The 17,096-nt window shown below is 43.9% G+C and overlaps 1 protein-coding gene across 17 annotated transcripts in view; it reads left to right on the top strand.

Moving 5' to 3' along the window:
• The window catches only part of tanc2a (tetratricopeptide repeat, ankyrin repeat and coiled-coil containing 2a), a 1,067,833-nt gene that overhangs the window by 682,058 nt on the left and 368,679 nt on the right, over positions 1–17,096 (top strand). For all 17 annotated transcript variants that reach the window (XM_038778854.1, XM_038778853.1, XM_038778860.1 and 14 more), the window contains one exon: positions 16,901–17,087. In XM_038778854.1, the coding sequence (XP_038634782.1) occupies positions 16,901–17,087 (187 nt within the window). The remainder of the gene's footprint in view (positions 1–16,900; positions 17,088–17,096) is intronic.

Here is a 17,096-nt window from a genome sequence, read left to right on the forward strand (position 1 = left end):
CCAAGTATCATTTTTCAATTATTTTAGCACTATGTACTTTACTTTAAAAAAACCTATTCAAATATTGCTGTACTCTGATGGCATTCTATGGATTCCATGTCTACATATCAGTTTCCATATTGTTCAGAGCTATTTCTCCTGCCATAAAACCCGATGGGAATTTAAGAAAAAGGAGTTGGACTGACATTCTAACTTTTCCTTCCAATATCAAAACACCAAGTTCTTTCCTCTGAATTTGACTAACATTATTTAAAACATTTAAAATGAATGCAAAACTTTTAACGTTGCTCAATAGAGAAATTAAGAAGAGACTATCAGGTGGATTGGTGTTAAGATAATGAACAATATAACCATGGATGGGAGAAATGCTATTACATAGCGAGTTATTACAATCTGGAATACGCTGCTATGAAGCACAGTGGAAGCAGATTAATTCGTAACTTTGGAAAGAGAATTGGATGTACCCTTTAAGGAACATTTTTCAGGACTATGTGGAAAGAACGGGGAAGTGGGAAGAATTTAACAGCTGGCACGAGCACAATGGGCTGAGTGGCCCCTTTTTGTGCTGTAAGATTCGTTTATTAATTAAATGCTATGCCTACTAAGTTTGAATCACTGTTTACGGTATAAATCTCATTGCGCAGGATTTCATTCAGTAAAACTTGAAACTGGTCATACACTTTTCAGATTTTCCTAGATTTGCTGTACCAAACAGCAAGAAGATAAACATGCCCTGGTACTGATCGAATTAAATACCACATCCAAATCTCAAGTTTATTATTGGAGGAAGTTATTTTAATAATTTCTAAAATTTTCTCTGTGTATGTGGGAAATAATGCATTTAACAACTGGAACTTCATTTTAGTTTTTCAATCCTCTCACTTAATTGAACTGCACCATTTAAAAATCCTTCCTATGTGCCGGGTAGGTAAGTGATCCTATATATTTGGGCGGCGGCTAAACCCGAGACACTACACGTGTAGTGTCTCCCACCTGCCCTCCTCCTCTAACCAATTTGATAAGGTAAAGTGTTTTTTTTAACTCTTATTTGGTATAAGTTTATTATTGAGTATTATAGTAGTTGAATTAAGCTTTTATTTAGCAGAGAAGTACTAGAAATTATTTAACATAAATTTTTAAATGTTAATTAAATAAGTAGAGATGGCTGGACAGGTGATGTGTTGTAGCTCTATGATGTGGGAGCTGGCTGATCCCATTATGAACGGCAGTGACCACATCTGCAGCAAGTGTTGGTTGCTGGAAGAACTACGGATCAGAATTGATGATCTGGAGTCTGAGCTTCAAACTCTGCGGCACATCCGGGAGGGGGAGAGTTAACTGGACGTTTTGCTTCAGGAGGCAGTCACACCCGGTAGATTAAGTAATTCAAATTCAGTAAGTGTTCAGGAAAAACAGGGTGTGATTGTAAGTGAGGCAGGTAGGGGGATTCGGAGTTCAGGAGTGCAGGAGCCTCAGCCCTTGACCTTGTCCAACAGGTATGAGATTCTTGCTCCCTGTGCAGATGAGGAAAAGGGCTGTGGACAGGATGAGCCAGCTGACCATGTCACCATGGTGCAAAAGGCCATTCAAGAGGGGGGAGCAAAAAGACAAGTAGCTGTTATAGGGGATTCTATAATTAGAGGGACAGATAGTATCCTTTGCAAGCCGTATAGGGACTCCCGCATGGTGTGTTGCCTGCCCGGTGCCAGGGTGCGGGACATCTCCGACCAGCTTGAAAGGATACTGGAGCGGGAGCTAGGGTGGAGGACCTGTTTGGGGATTATCAAGCACTAGGAAGGAAATTGAAGAACAGATCCTCGAGGGTCATAATCTCCAGATTACTGCCCAAGCTACATGCTAATTGGCATAGGGATAAAAAAGTTAAGGAAGTAAACACGTCGCTAAGGGATTGGTGTGGGAAAGAGGGATTCCATTTCATGGGGCATTGGCGCCAGTTTTGGAACCGGGGTGATCTGTACCGTTGGGACAGTCTCCACCTGAACCGATCTGGAACCAGTGTTCTAGCGAAAAGGATAAATAGGATTTTAAACTTCTGAATCGGGGGGAAAGGGAAAGCGACAGGGAGTAGGGAGTTAAATGGAAGGATAAGCAGCAGGTTAGCATGTGTGCAGGTGGTTTTAAGTTCAAGGCAGACTAGGAATGAAGCAAAAAGGAAGGATAACATTTCTCTAATAATTATAAGAAAGTCAGCATTAAGGCACTTTACCTGAATGCTTGTAGCATTCGTAACAAAGTTGATGAATTAACGGCACAAATCATCGCGAATGAACATGACTTGATAGCCATTACGGAGACATGGTTGCAGGATGGTCACGACTGGGAGTTAAATATCCAGGGGTACCAGACGTTTCGGAGGGATAGACAGGTATGTAAGGGAGGTGGAGTAGCACTAATAATCAAGGACGGCATCAGGGTGGCATTGAGGGATGATATCGGTTCTATGGAGAATGAGGCTGAATCCATTTGGGTAGAAATTAGAAATTCTAAGAAGAAAAAGACACTGATAGGCGTAGTCTATAGGCCACCAAATAATAGCATCACACTGGGACGGGCAGTAAATGAAGAGATAACTAATGCCTGTGAAAAGGGTACAGCAGTTATCATGGGAGATTTAAATCTGCATATAGATTGGTCAAATCAGCTCGGTCAGGGTAGCCTTGAAGAGGAGTTTGTTGAATGTATCCGGGATAGTTTTCTGGAACAATATGTAATGGAACCGACGAGAGAGCAAGCTATCCTAGATCTGGTCCTGTGTAATGAGGCAGGAATAATTAATGACCTCATCGTTAGGGATCCTCTTGGGAGGAGTGATCACAGCATGGTTGAATTTAGTATACAGATGGAGAATGTGATGATAGAATCCAATACCAGGGTCCTATGCTTGAACAAAGGGGACTACGATAGAATGAGGAAGGACCTCGCTAAAGTAGACTGGAAACAAATATTTTATGGTAGGACAGTTGAGGAGCAGTGGAGTACTTTCAAAGAAATCTTTCATAGTGCTCAACAAAAGTATATTCCAGTGAGAAGGAAGAGTTGTAAGAAAATAGGTAATCTACCATGGGTGTCTAAGGAGATACATGAGGCTGTCAAATTGAAAGAGAAGGCTTACAAAGTGGCCAAGGTCAGCGGGAAACTAGAAGATTGGGAAAACTTTAAAGGTCAGCAGAAAGCCACGAAAAGAGTCATAAAGAAAAGTAAGATAGAACACGAAAAAAAGCTGGCACAGAATATAAGGACAGATAGCAAAAGTTTTTATAATTATATAAAACTAAAAAGAGTGGCTAAAGTAAACATTAGTCCGTTAGAGGATGAGAGTGGTCATTTAGTTATGGGATATGATGAAATGGTGGAGGCATTGAACAAATATTTAGTATCTGTCTTCACAGTGGAGGACACTAATAACATGCCAGCAATTGACCGAGAGAAGAAGGTAGGTGAGGACCTGGAAACCATTACTATCACGAAAGAGCAAGTGTTGGGCAAGCTAATGGAGCTCAGGATAGATAAGTCTCCTGGCCCTGATGGAATGCATCCCAGGGTACTGAAAGAGGTGGCTGGAGTAATAGCAGATGCACTGGCAATAATTTTCCAAAATTCGCTGAACACTGGGGCAGTCCCAGAGGATTGGAAAACAGCAAATGTGACGCCACTATTTAAAAAGGGAAGTAGACAAAAGATGGGGAATTATAGACCGGTTAGCTTAACCTCTGTCGTGGGGAAGATGCTTGAGTCTTCTATCAAGGAAGAGATAGGAGGGCACCCCGATAGAAATTGTCCCATTGAACGGACGCAGCATGGATTCATGAAGGGCAGGTCATGCTTGACGAATCTCTTGGAATTCTATGAAGACATTTCGAGCAAGGTAGACAAAGGGGACCCAGTGGATGTGGTGTACCTAGATTTCCAAAAGGCCTTTGACAAGGTACCGCACAAGAGGCTGCTGCTTAAGATAAGGATGCATGGTGTTAAGGGTAGAGTACTAGCATGGATAGAGGATTGGTTGTCTAACAGGAAACAAAGAGTGGGAATAAATGAGTGCTATTCTGGCTGGCAATCAGTGACGACTGGTGTGCCTCAGGGATCGGTGTTGGGACCACAATTATTTACAATTTATATAGACGATTTGGAGTTGGAAACTACGTGTAAGGTATCCAAGTTTGCAGATGACACGAAGGTGTGTGGCAGAGCAAAGTGTACTGAGGACTGTAAAACCTTACAGAGGAACATTGACACATTGAGTGAGTGGGCAAAGGTCTGGCAGATGGAGTATAATGTCAATAAGTGTGAAGTCGTGAATTTTGGTAGGAGAAACAATAGAACGGATTATTACTTAAATGGTAAAAAGCTGCAGCATGTTGCTATGCAGAGGGACCTGGGTGTACTTGTGCATGAGTCACAGAAGGTTGGTCTGCAGGTGCAACAAGTAATTAGGAAGGCAAATGGAATTTTGTCCTTCGGTGCGAAGGGGATTGAGTTTAAAAGTAGAGAGGTAATGTTGCAGTTGTACAAGGTGCTGGTGAGGCCACATCTGGAGTACTGTGTGCAGTTTTGGTCTCCACACTTGAGAAAGGATGTGCTAGCACTAGAGCGGGCGCAGAGGAAGTTCACTAGGCTGATTCCGGAGTTGAGGGGGTTATCGTATGAGGAGAGGCTGAGTAGATTGGGATTATATTCACTGGAATTCAGAAGGTTGAGGGGGGATCTAATAGAAACATATAACATTTTGAAGGGAATGGATAAGATAGAAGTAGAAAGGATGTTTCCTGGTAGGTGAAAGTAGGACAAGAGGGCATAGCCTCAAGATTAGGGGGAGCAGATTTAGGACTGAATCAAGGAGGAACTTCTTCACTCTGAAGGTGGTTAAAGTATGGAATTCCCTACCGAAAGGAGTAGTAGACGCTACTTCATTGAATATATTTAAAGATAGGGTAGATGTTTTTTTGAAAAATAAAGGAATTACGGGATATGGCGAGAATGCGGGTAAGTGGTTCTGAGACCACAAAAAGATCAGCCATGATCTTCTAGAGTGGCGGAGCAGGCTCGAAGGGCCGGACGGTCTACTTCTGCTCCTAGTTCTTATGTATGGACAGCACGGTAGCACAGTGGTTAGCACTGTTGCTTCACAGTGTCAGGCTCCCGGGTTTGATTCCCACTTGGGTCACTGTCTGTGCAGAGTTTGCATGTTCTCCCTGTGTCTGCGTGGCTTCCTCCAGGTGCACTGGTTTCCTCCCACAAAAGATCTGAAAGTCGTGCTTGTTAGGTGATTTGGGCATTCCGAATTCTCCCTCAGTGTATGCGAACAAGTCAAAACATTTTAATCACAACCCTGCCACCATAGCATTTGGATGACTCCAGAATTTTTCCTTACATTATAAACCGAGCCATTCCAGGTGCAAATTATTTTCCAAATGAAGAAATATATCCTCATCTCAAGTCTTGAAATTTAATTTCACTAGTTTATACCTATTGCGCAAATGAACTAGAAACAGGAGTAGGCCCCTTGAGCCTGCTCCGCCATGCAATAAGATCCTGGTTAATCTGATTGTAACTTCCCAACTCCATGCCTACTCTCATTAACCTTTCACTCCCTTGTTAATGAAAAATCTATCCAACTCAGCCTTAAAAATATTCAAAGACTCCTTCCACTCTGTTTTAAGGAATAGTTCCTAAGACTCATGACCCTTTGATTGAAAACAATTCTCCTCATCTTCTGTTTCACATGAGCGACCCTTATATTTAAACAGTAAGCCTTAGTTCAAGATTCTTCGAGAAGTGGAAACATCCTTTCTACATCTACCTGTCAATACCTCTCAGAATGGTTTTGATCAAGTTGCCTCTTACTCTTCTAAACTCTGCTGCATACAAACCTAATCTCTCTGAGCTTTCTCCTAAGACAACCTCCATTCCTGGTATTAGTCAAGTAAACCTTCTCTGAACTACTTCGGCCAACTTGCATGACGCACACCATTACTTGCCTTTAATACAAAAAGGTCCTCGTGATTTCACTTGAATCAGGTTCTTAGGAGGAGAGGGACATGCACATATCCAGTGCATACTTTATCCAGCTCCTTTGTGCCATCTTCATCTCTGTAAAAACGGAAAATCCAACCTCGCACATGTAGGTCGTCACGAGGGGCAATAGCAACAGAATGCTAATTTTACATAGCACCGGATACCCCTGGGAGATGTTGCTCCAGAATGCTGACAGCCTCATGCGCTTTTGGCGTGTTTGTAATGTGGTATCATACGTCAGGTACAGCAGTATCATCTTTTAATTTGGAGTCAGCTGCAAGTTAATAACTGACTCTGGGGTCTCCACCTCAAAAGGAATTTTTCACCCCTCACTTCCCTTTTAAAACCTGAAACTTCTCCTTTCAATTGCCAGTACTGCCCTGCAGAAAACACTTATGGGCTTTGCATCCTTATTTGCGTTGGCACCATTGACAAAACCATATCTCAAGAAATTATCTTTATGCTGCTTTGTTCCTGAGTTATGTTTCTTCTTAGGTTGTTAACCAGAGGCCCTTGAATTCTGTACAGAGCTACCACTAGAGCTGTCCTGCCCTGGACCCTCCTGAGCAGCTCCCTCCAGCAGATTCTGTTGCGAGATTCTATCCAGTAGGTAGACTGCCTATTTGTGTCTCTGGCCGTCTCTTATTTGTAACAACATGATCCATCTTTACAGTCCTCTTGCCATGATTGCCAGCAGCTAGAAAATGGAAGCAGTTCTTCTCCGTGATTTGGTGCCAAAAGCATGTGAAGTGTACTTGCAGCATGAGTGATCTTCTCACTGCTGCCACTTCTGGGCAGAGGACTGCACACAGCCTAATTTCCTTTCACTTAAAAGGTGACAGCGTCTGCCAATCTCGATGTAAAAGCCGGTAACGGCCGTTGGGCGCTTCGCCTGTGGCTAGTACCACCACGGGAACGGCATGACCAATAGCTCTGAGACTCTCCCAACACCCTCCCGAGGACGGCCGTGACCCGCACTTTTAAAAACATTGCCCAACACCGTGAACTTTCATTTTACGAGTGAGAAATGTGCATGCAGCGGGTTCCCAACTCCTTCAGTTGGGTGCAGCAGAGTCAGAGGAAAGGAAGTTGCACCCTCCTTTTTATGGCACCATGGGGGGGGAGGGGGGGGGGCAGGTCAGGTCAGGTCAGGTTCAGGTGGTTGGTGGGGAGACTTGGGTAGTCCGTTGTGAGGGTTAAAAGGTTTGGGGTGGGTGGTTAGTGCGACGGGTCCGAGTCAGGTCGGGTGGTCAGTAGGGCGGGGGTTGAGGTGGGTGATCAGTGGAGGATGTAGCTGAGTGATCAATGAGGGGATGTAGAATGGGTCAGATGGTCAGTGAGATGCATCATAGTCCAGTCGGGTGGTCAGTGGGGGAGTTGAGGTGGGTGATCAGTGGACGATGGGACTGTATAATTAATGAGTGGGTGTAGAATGCGTTGTGGATCCAAGTGGCCATTACCAGGAGTCAAATGCATCAGGAGGTTGTGGGGTCAGTGGGAGGGGAGGTTTTCAGAAGGGCTGTTGAGAGGGTAGTCGAGTCACTGGGTAGTTGGGGTTTTGTAGGGTAGTCGGTGTTTGTGCATGTATGCCTTGCTAAGGAAGTTCTGAAAGTGTCTGGCATTCGGGTGGCAACCATCTCCAGGAACCTTCACTGGAGAGTAACTGCTGGTGACCATGACTCGAGGGCTGAATTGATTGAGTGGGAAAGGAAGAGAAGCGATGTGATACAGGCTGAGTTAGAGAAGTTTGGAATTGCATGGGGTGCCACATGTCTGCGGAGAGTGAGGCACAGATGCTTCTGTTTATGTAGGACACACCCTCATTTTGACTTTAAAGTGAAAGAACAAAGAAAAATTACAGCGCAGGAACAGGTCCTTCAGCCCTCCAAGCCTACGCCGATCCAGATCCTCTATCTAAAACTGTCGCCTATTTTCCAAAGATCTGTATCCTCTGCTCCCTGCCCATTCATCTATCTGTCTACATACATCTTAAATAACGCTATCGTGCCCGCCTCTACCATCTCCACCGGCAATGCGTTCCAGGCACCCACCACCCTCTGCGTAAAGAACTTTCCACGCATATCTCGCTTAAACTTTTCCCCTCTCACCTTGAATTCGTGACCCCTAGTAATTGAGTCTCCCACTCTGGGGGGAAAAGCTTCCCACCCTGTCTATACCCCTCATGATTTTGTAGGCCTCAATGAGGTCCCCCCTCAACCTCCGTCTTTCTAATGAAAATAATCCTAATCTACTCAACCTCTCTTCATAGCTAGTGCCCTCCATAGCAGGCAACATCCTGGTGAACCTCCTCTGCACCTTCTCCAAAGCACCCACATCCTTTTGGTAATGTGGCGACCAGAACTGTACGCAGTATTCCAAATGTGGCAGAACCAAAGTCTAATACAGCTGTAACATGACCTGCCAACACTTGTACTCAATACCCCTTACGATGAAGGAAAGCATGCCATATGCCTTCTTGACCATTCTATCGACCTGAACAGCCACTTTCAGGGTACAATGGACCTGAACACCCAGATCTCTCTGTACATCAATTTTCCCCAGAGCTTTTTCATTTACCGTATAGTTCACTCTTGAATTGGATCTTCCAAAATACATCACCTCGTATTTGTCCGGATTGAACTCCATCTGCCATTTCTCTGCTCAACTCTCCAATCTATCTATATTCTGCTGTATTCTCTGACAGTCCCCTTCACTATCTGCTACTCCACCAATCTTAGTATCATCTGCAAACTTGCTAATCACACCACCTATACCTTCCTCCAGATCATTTATGTATATCACAAACAGCAGTGGTCCCAGCACGGATCCCTGTGGAACACCACTGGTCACAGTTCTCCATTTTGAGAAACTCCCTTCCACTCCTACTCTCTGTCTCCTGTTGCCCAGCCAGTTCTTTATCCATCTAGCTAGTACACCCTGGATCCCATGAGACTTCACTTTCTCCATCAGCCTACCATGGGGAACCTTATCAAATGCCTTACTGAAGTCCATGTATATGACATCTACAGCCCTTCCCTCATCAATCAACTTTGTCACTTCCTCAAAGAATTCTATGAAGTTGGTAAGACATGACCTTCCCTGCACAAAACCATGTTGCCTAACACTGATAAGCCCATTTTCTTCCAAATGGGAATAGACCCATGTCAGGCCTGATGTCAGGCTCACCGGTCTATAATTATCTGAATTATCCCTGCTACCCTTCTAAAACAAGGGGACAACATTAGCAATTCTCCTGTACCTCACCCATGTTCAAGGATGCTGCAAAGATATCTGTTAAGGCCCCAGCTATTGCCTGTCACACTTCCTTCAGTAACCTGGGATAGATCCCATCCGGACCTGGGGACTTGTCCACCTTAATGCCTTTTAGAATACCCAACGCATCCTCCCTCCTTATGCCGACTTGACCTAATCAAACATCTATCCCTAACCCCAACATCCGTCATGTCCCTCTCCTCGGTGATAACCGATGCAAAGTACTCGTTAAGAATCTCACCCATTTTCTCTGACTCCACACATAACTTTCCTCCTTTGTCCTTGAGTGGGCCAACCCTTTCTCTAGTTACCCTCTTCTTCTTGTATATGAATAAAAGGCTTTGGGATTTTCCTTAAGCCTGTTTGCTAAAGATATTTCATGACCTCTTTTAGCCCTCTTGATTCCCCGTTTCAGATTGGTCCTACATTCCCAATATTCTTCCAAAGCTTTGTCTGTCTTCAGTCGCCTAGACCTTATGTATGCTTCCTTTTCCTCTTGGCTAGTCTCACAATTTCACCTGTCATCCATGGTTCCCTAATCTTGCCATATCTAGCCCTTTATTTTAACAGGGACATGTCTGTCCTGCACTCTAATCAACCTCTCTTTAAAAGCCTCCCACATATCAAATGTGGATTTACCTTCAAACAGCTGCTCCCAATCCACATTCCCCAGCTCCTGCCGAATTTTGGTATAGTTTGCCTTTCCCCAATTTAGCACTCTTCCTTTAGGAGCACTCTCATCTTTGTCCATGAGTATTCTAAAACTTAAGGAATTGTGATCACTATTCCCAAAGTAATCCCCGACTGAAACTTCAACCACCTGGCTGGGCTCATTCCCCAACACCAACACGGTAGCACAAGTGGATAGCACTGTGGCTTCACAGCGCCAGGGTCCCAGGTTCGATTCTCCGCTGGGTCACTGTCTATGCGGAGTCTGCACATTCTCCCCGTGTCTGCGTGGGTTTGCTCTGGGTGCTCCGGTTTCCTCCCACAGTCCAAAGATGTGCAAGTTAGGTAGATTGGCCATGATAAATTGCCCTTAGTGACCAAAAAGGTTAGGAGGAGATATTGGGTTACGGGGATAGATTGGAAGTGAGGGCTTAAGTGGGTCGGTGCAGACTCGATGGGCCAAATGGCCTCCTTCTGCACTGAATGTTCTATGTTCAACCAGGTCCAGTATGGCTCCTTCCCGAGTTGGACTATTTACATACTGCTCTAGAAAACCCTCCTGGATGCTCCTTACAAATTCTGCACCATCTAGACCTCTGACACTAAGTGTATCCCAGTCAGTGTTGGGAAAATTAAAATCTCCTATCACCATCACCCTGTTGCTCCTACATCTTTCTATAATCTGTTTACATATTTGTACCTCTATCTTACGCTCGCTGTTGGGAGGTCTGTAGTACAGCCCCAAAATTGTTACCGCACCCTTCCTATTTCTGAGCTCTGCCCATATCGCCTCACTGCTCGAATCCTCCATAGCGCCTTCCTTCAGCACAGCTGTGATATCATCTCTGACCAGTAATGCAACTCCTCCGCCCCTTTTACCTCCCTCTCTATCCCGCCTGAAGCATCAATATCCTGGGATATTTAGTTGCCAATCATGCCCTTCCCTCAACCAAGTCTCAGTAATAGCAATAACATCATACTCCCAGGTACTAATCCAAGCCCTAAGTTTATCTGCCTTACCTACTACACTTCTTGCATTAAAACAAATGCACCTCAGACCACCAGTCCCTTTGCGTTCATCGTCTGCTCCCTGCCTACTCTTCCCCTTAGTCATGCTGACTTCATGATCTAGTTCCTTACAGGCTTTAGTTACTACCTCCTTACTGTCCACTAACCACCTCATTTGGTTCCCATCCCCCTGCCACATTAATTTAAACCCTTCCCAAAGCGTTAGCAAAAGCACCCCCAAGGACATTGGTTCCAGTCCGGCCCAGGTGTATACTGTCCAATTTGTAGTAGTCCCACCTCCCCCAGAACCAGTCCCAATGTCCCAAAAATCTGAACCCCTCCCTTCTGCACCATCTCTCAAGCCACACATTCATCCTGCCTATTCTTTCATTTCTACTCTGACTACCACGTGGCACTGGTAGCAATCCTGAGATTACTACCTCTGAGGTCCGACTTTTTAACTTGGCTCCTAACTCCCTAAATTCTGCTTGTAGGACCTCATCCCGTTTTTTTACCTATATCATTGGTGCCTTGAAATTTAGCTTTTTATTTGAAGTATTATTGCATGTTCATTCATGTTTAATTCGTGTAGGTTCTGATTTGTACTAAAGGAAACATTACAAAATAAAATCTTGTTGGCGATTTCTTCATTTGGGGGTCGTGTGATAAATGTGCTAATTTTGCTTTATGGTTCCTCCATGGGAATTATCATACTCTTTATTGTCGCAAATACATTACATTAACACTGCAATGAAGTTACTGTGAAAAGCCCCTGGTCGCCACAGTCCGGCGCCCGTTCAGGTACACAGAGGGAGAATTCAGAATGTCCAAATTACCTAACGGCACGTCTTTCGGGACTTGTGGCAGGAAACCGGAGCACCTAGAGGAAACCCACGCAAGCACAGGTAGAATGTGCAGACTCCACACAAACAGTGACCCAAGCCAGGAATTGAACCTAGGACCCTGGAGCTGTGAAGCAATAGTGCTACCCACTGTGCTACCGTGCCGCCGGACCTATCCTTAAATTTCAAGATGTGAATGTTCAGTTGTTATACCGTGGAGCTCTCAAAACTCGCTAGTAAGAATAAGTAACCTCAATTTGGCCAGGAGAGGAATTTGAACACACATGGATATAGCATCAATTGAATGTTGAGTCTGGTGCTTGACTACTCAGCCTACTGTATTGGTCCTGAAAACTTCCCAGGAATGTTTTGTTGCTGAAATTCACAAATCATCTCGGTATGACAAATAGAACTTAGCTAAGAGAGGGAAAAAGTGACCTCTGTGGCTGTATTTTACAGTGTTTTAGGTGAGGGACAGAAGGAAATTGGGCTGTCAGATGTATAAGGCTGTTGCCATTAAAGGAATTCAGGTCAGACATAAATAGTAACAGTTGTCAGTCTCCACAGCATTGTATAGATTTCAAATTTCTCCTTTTATAACCTTTAATAGAATATAGTTTAAGTCGGTCAAATACTGAGTACATTGAAGCCTATTTAAACGAATATGCCATTAGTCAGACAAATTATTCTCTGATTCCAGCTACAGTAACTGTAATATGATCAAATATAGCATTTGTAAATTTGTATTAAAATAATGTCCATCATTGAGAGCAGTGTCATTTTATGTCATTGAAATAAAAAGGGTTTCATTGCTATGTTATGTATTTAATGGGCTTTATTAGATGATGTGTCACAAGTAGTCAGTATTAATAAACCTGCTAAAGTTGCTGAATGACACCATTGTTCTTTTCAAAAGGTTTTGTTCACCATTGCCTCAGATTCAGCTGATAAAATTTAATTTCACTAATAGATTTTGGATTAGAGTTGGAAGTGTCTGTTGGTTGGTATCATCTTCACCACAGTGTCTGTTGATTGTGAGTTTGGGGTTCACTTCATGACCTGCGCATATCATCTGGACTGACATATTTGTGTAATATTGAAGGTTTGCAGAGTGCTGCGTTGCTAGACTTGAGCCTGGATTTTCACTCCTGGGCTTACCATACCCGCCTCAGGAAAACGTTCCCCGACTGGTGGAATCTTCATTGTGGGGGCATTCAGGTGCAGGTAGAGTTGGACCCATTACCCTCAGACGCTGATCAGCGCTGGCCAGCGGCTGCCGATTGCCAAGGCAAGCTAGGTCAAAGGCCCGCCCCAGTTCTCTGTGACTTAGTCCCAATTGTTTTTTTAAATGTTAGCCCCTCAACCCTCCATCCACTCCCTTGTCCATTCATGCCAATTCATGCCCCCCATCCACACATGACCTCTTAGCTCATAAGCTATCTCATGTTAACTCATCATCCTTCACCCACCCTAAGGCCTCTTATAGAGTTATGGAGGTTTACAGCATGTAAACAGGCCCTTTAGCCCAACTTCTCCATGATGCCCAGTTTTTACCACTATGTTAACCCCAATTGCCCGCATTTGGCCCATATCCCTCGATACCCATCTTATCCATATAACTGTCGAAATGCTTTTAAAAAGACAAACTTGAACCTGCTACTGCCTCTGGCAGTTCGTTTCAGACACTCACCAGCCTCGGTGTGCAAAAATTGCTCCTCTGGACCCTTTTGCAAATCTCCACTCTCACCTTAAACCTGTGCCCTCTAGTTTTAGACTCCCCTACCTTTGGGAAATGATGTTGACTATTTACCTTATCAATGCCCCTCATTATTTTATAGACCTCTATAAGATCACCCCTAAGCCTCCTACGCTCCAGGGGGAAAAGTCCCGGTCTATCCAACTTCTCCTTATAACTCAAACCATCAAGTCCCTGCAGCATCCTAGTAAATCCTGCACTCTTTCTAGTTTAATAATATCCTTTCTATAATAGGGTGACATGAACTATACGTTGTATTCCACGTGTGGCTTTGCTAATGTCCTGTACAACTTCAACAAGACATCCTAACTCCTGTATTCAGTGTTCTGACAAACACCCTGTCCACCTGTGCCTCCACTTTCAAGGAACTTTGAACCTGAATTCTTAGACCTCTTTGTTCTATAACTCTCCCCCAGCACCTGACCATTAACTGAGTAGGCCCTGCCCTGATTCGATCTACCAAAATACATCACCTCACATTTATCTAAATTAAACCCCATTCTACCATTCATCAGCCCACTGGCCCAATTGATCAAGATCCCGTTGCAATTCTAGATAATCTTCTTCACTGTCCACTATGCCACCAATCTTGGTCTCATCTGCAAACTTACTAACCATGCTTCCTAAATTATCATCCACATCATTTATATATATCAAATAACAGTTTACCCAGCACTGATCCCTGAGGCACACCACTGGTCACAGTCCTCCAGTTTGAAAAACAACCCTCTACAACCACCCTTTGTCTTCTGTCATCAAGCCAATTTTGTATCCAATTGGCTAACTCACCCTAGATCCCATGGGATTTAACCTTATGCATCAATCCACCATGTAGTCAAAGGCCTTGCTAAAGTCCATGTAGACAACATCGACTGCACTACCCTCATCTACCTTCTTGGTTACCCCTTCAAAAAATCAATCAAATTCGTGAGATGCGATTTCCCACTCACAAAGCCAGGGGAGGTTGTGGAAGCAGATACATTAACAGCATTCAAAAGGTATCTCAACACATACATGGATAGGGTGGGTATAGAGTGATACGGCACAAGGAAGTGCCGAGGATTTTGGCCAAGAGTGATATCATGACTGGTACAGGCCTGAAGGGCCAAAGGGCCTGTTCCTCTGCTGCATTGTTATTTGTATTTGTTCATCAATATGCCTGGTTACCTCCTCAAAAGATTTGATTAAATTTGTCAAGCATGGCCTTCCTTTAAAAATCCATGCTGACTATCCCTGATTAATCTGTCTCTATCCAAGTGCAGATATATTCTGCTCCCCGAATTCTTTTTCGTAACTTCCCACCACCTAACGAAGGTTAGACTGACTGGCCTATAATTCCTGGTCTATACCTCTCTTTGTTTTTTAATAAAGGCACAATGTTAGTAGTCCTCCTGTGATAGACTGTGGAAAGAAGTAAAGCCGTTATAGTTCTATAATCATAGCACTTTGAGTTTTGAAACGGCAAGCACAATGTTTTGCTACTCAGACTTGTGGACACTTTTTTCAATTTTTAAAAGGTCAGGTTATATAAATAATTTCTTAGATTGACAGTTCAACAAATGTTAGGCACTTTTGATGGGCATTTACATCTACTCTTAAAAAACAAAATCGTCACTTTTACACTTCAGAATAAGACCTTTGCCAGTGCAGTGGGGTCTATTTGAACTCAGTACCGAGTCACGGCCCAACCTGTCCTCTCATGGCAAAAATATTGTGTCCAAAATGAGGGCGGGACTTCTGTAGATCCTGTCCGTAATTTTAAAGGTTCCCAGAGTCTGCACGACTCTGCAAAAATCAAACCCAAATCTGAGCCTACTTGTTCAAGTGAACCTAAACCGCATGGCATGGAAGAATAAGGATTTTCTGCTGGTCACCATTCATTTAACTACAGCATATATTTATGGTTTGTAGCAATTTTCTCGTCACTAACTGACTGCTTCATTTAATTTAGGTGATCATTGTAATTGAATCTCAATATTTCATTGAATATAAAATGCCTTTGAAAGCCCTGAGGACAAGATAATGTGGGCCGAAATTCTCCGCTTGGGAGACTATGTTCTCCCTCCGGAGCTGAATTGCATCTGATTTGTGCGCTCAACTTTGGCCATGCAAATTTATGAGCCATTTTGAGGGGGCAGCCCGATAGCAAGGTCCTGTTGCTGACAACCCCCTCATCACAATTCAGCCCCTCATCCCTGAATATTCTGGGGTTCCCCCTGCCCCCCCCCCCCCCCCCCCCCCCCCCCCCAGTAAGGGGCCTCTTTATTTAGGGGTTATGGGGGGAAAGGGGGTCTCTTGGAGGGTCCTTTATTTGGAGGTCTCTGTGGGGATCTCTTTATTTAGGGGGTCTCTGTGGAGTTTGGTCCAGGTAGGTAGGTAGGTCTTGCATTGTGTGGGGTGGGGGCTGGGGGTGTGTGCCTCAGATAAACTTTGGGGGCAAACCCCTTAAAGTGTTATGTCCTTTACCCACCATGTCAGGACCACACATGTCAAAGCAGTAGTAATTCTTGCTTAAGTGATTCCCGGCCCAGAGGACCTGTGAATCACATAGGAACAGAGAATATGGTGCTGGAACCATAAATCCCACTGGCGAAGAGCAGAAACCTGTATTCCACCACCAAAAGGGACCGAAGCATCGGAAATGGATGGTGCACGGCGTCAATCCCGTTTTCTTCACTAATGTGGGATTCTCTGCCTCACCAGGAACTTCGCAACCGGCGGCACGAGGTGGAGGACTTAGCCTGTGACTTACTTTATTGACTTGTTCGTCTGTTACCAGAGTGGTGCTATTCCTACCAGCCTTGCAGTGGGCCTGATGCACCCAGTCGCAAAACCAGTGCGAAGTTTCTGCATCCATAAAGGCGGGTGAAGCCTGTGAACATCTGTTTGAAAATCACAACTCTATTAGACACTGAATTATGAGCAGCTAAACTAACTTCATCTGAAGAGCAATTAGCAGATTAACATACGTAGATGAATCTCAAAATAGTTCAGTCTCAAATACTCTGCTGTATCATAGCATTAGCATACTCTCTACAGTTCTGTTCAACTACTTGGCAAAGCTAAGTTAAAACTGAAACGTTGATTAGTTTAAAAAAAAAATTCCAGAAGTGATCAAGGATTATTCCATCCATTCTCTTTGAGACTTATAATGTTTAAAAGAATGTAAGGAGGAGTTTATGGCAACAATACAATATATATATATATATTTTAAAAGTAATATTACAGTGCTGAGAAAAAAATTATTACCTTGTTCCAATTAATTTGTTCTTATATTGTTTAATATCATAATATGATTTCTGACTTATTTTTGCAGACATCTACAGAAACACAGAGAATCAGCCCTTGCTCCACTTTGACCAGCAGTACTGCATCCCCACCTGCTAACAGTCCCTGTTCTACCCTACCACCAGTCAGTACATCTGCAACTGCTAAGGATTGCTCTTATGGGACTGTCACCAGCCCAACCTCCACACTGGAGAGCAGGGACAGTGGCATCATTGGTGAGTCCT

The sequence above is a fragment of the Scyliorhinus canicula genome, chromosome 19 (assembly GCF_902713615.1).
Source record: "Scyliorhinus canicula chromosome 19, sScyCan1.1, whole genome shotgun sequence".
Lineage (NCBI taxonomy): Eukaryota > Metazoa > Chordata > Chondrichthyes > Carcharhiniformes > Scyliorhinidae > Scyliorhinus > Scyliorhinus canicula.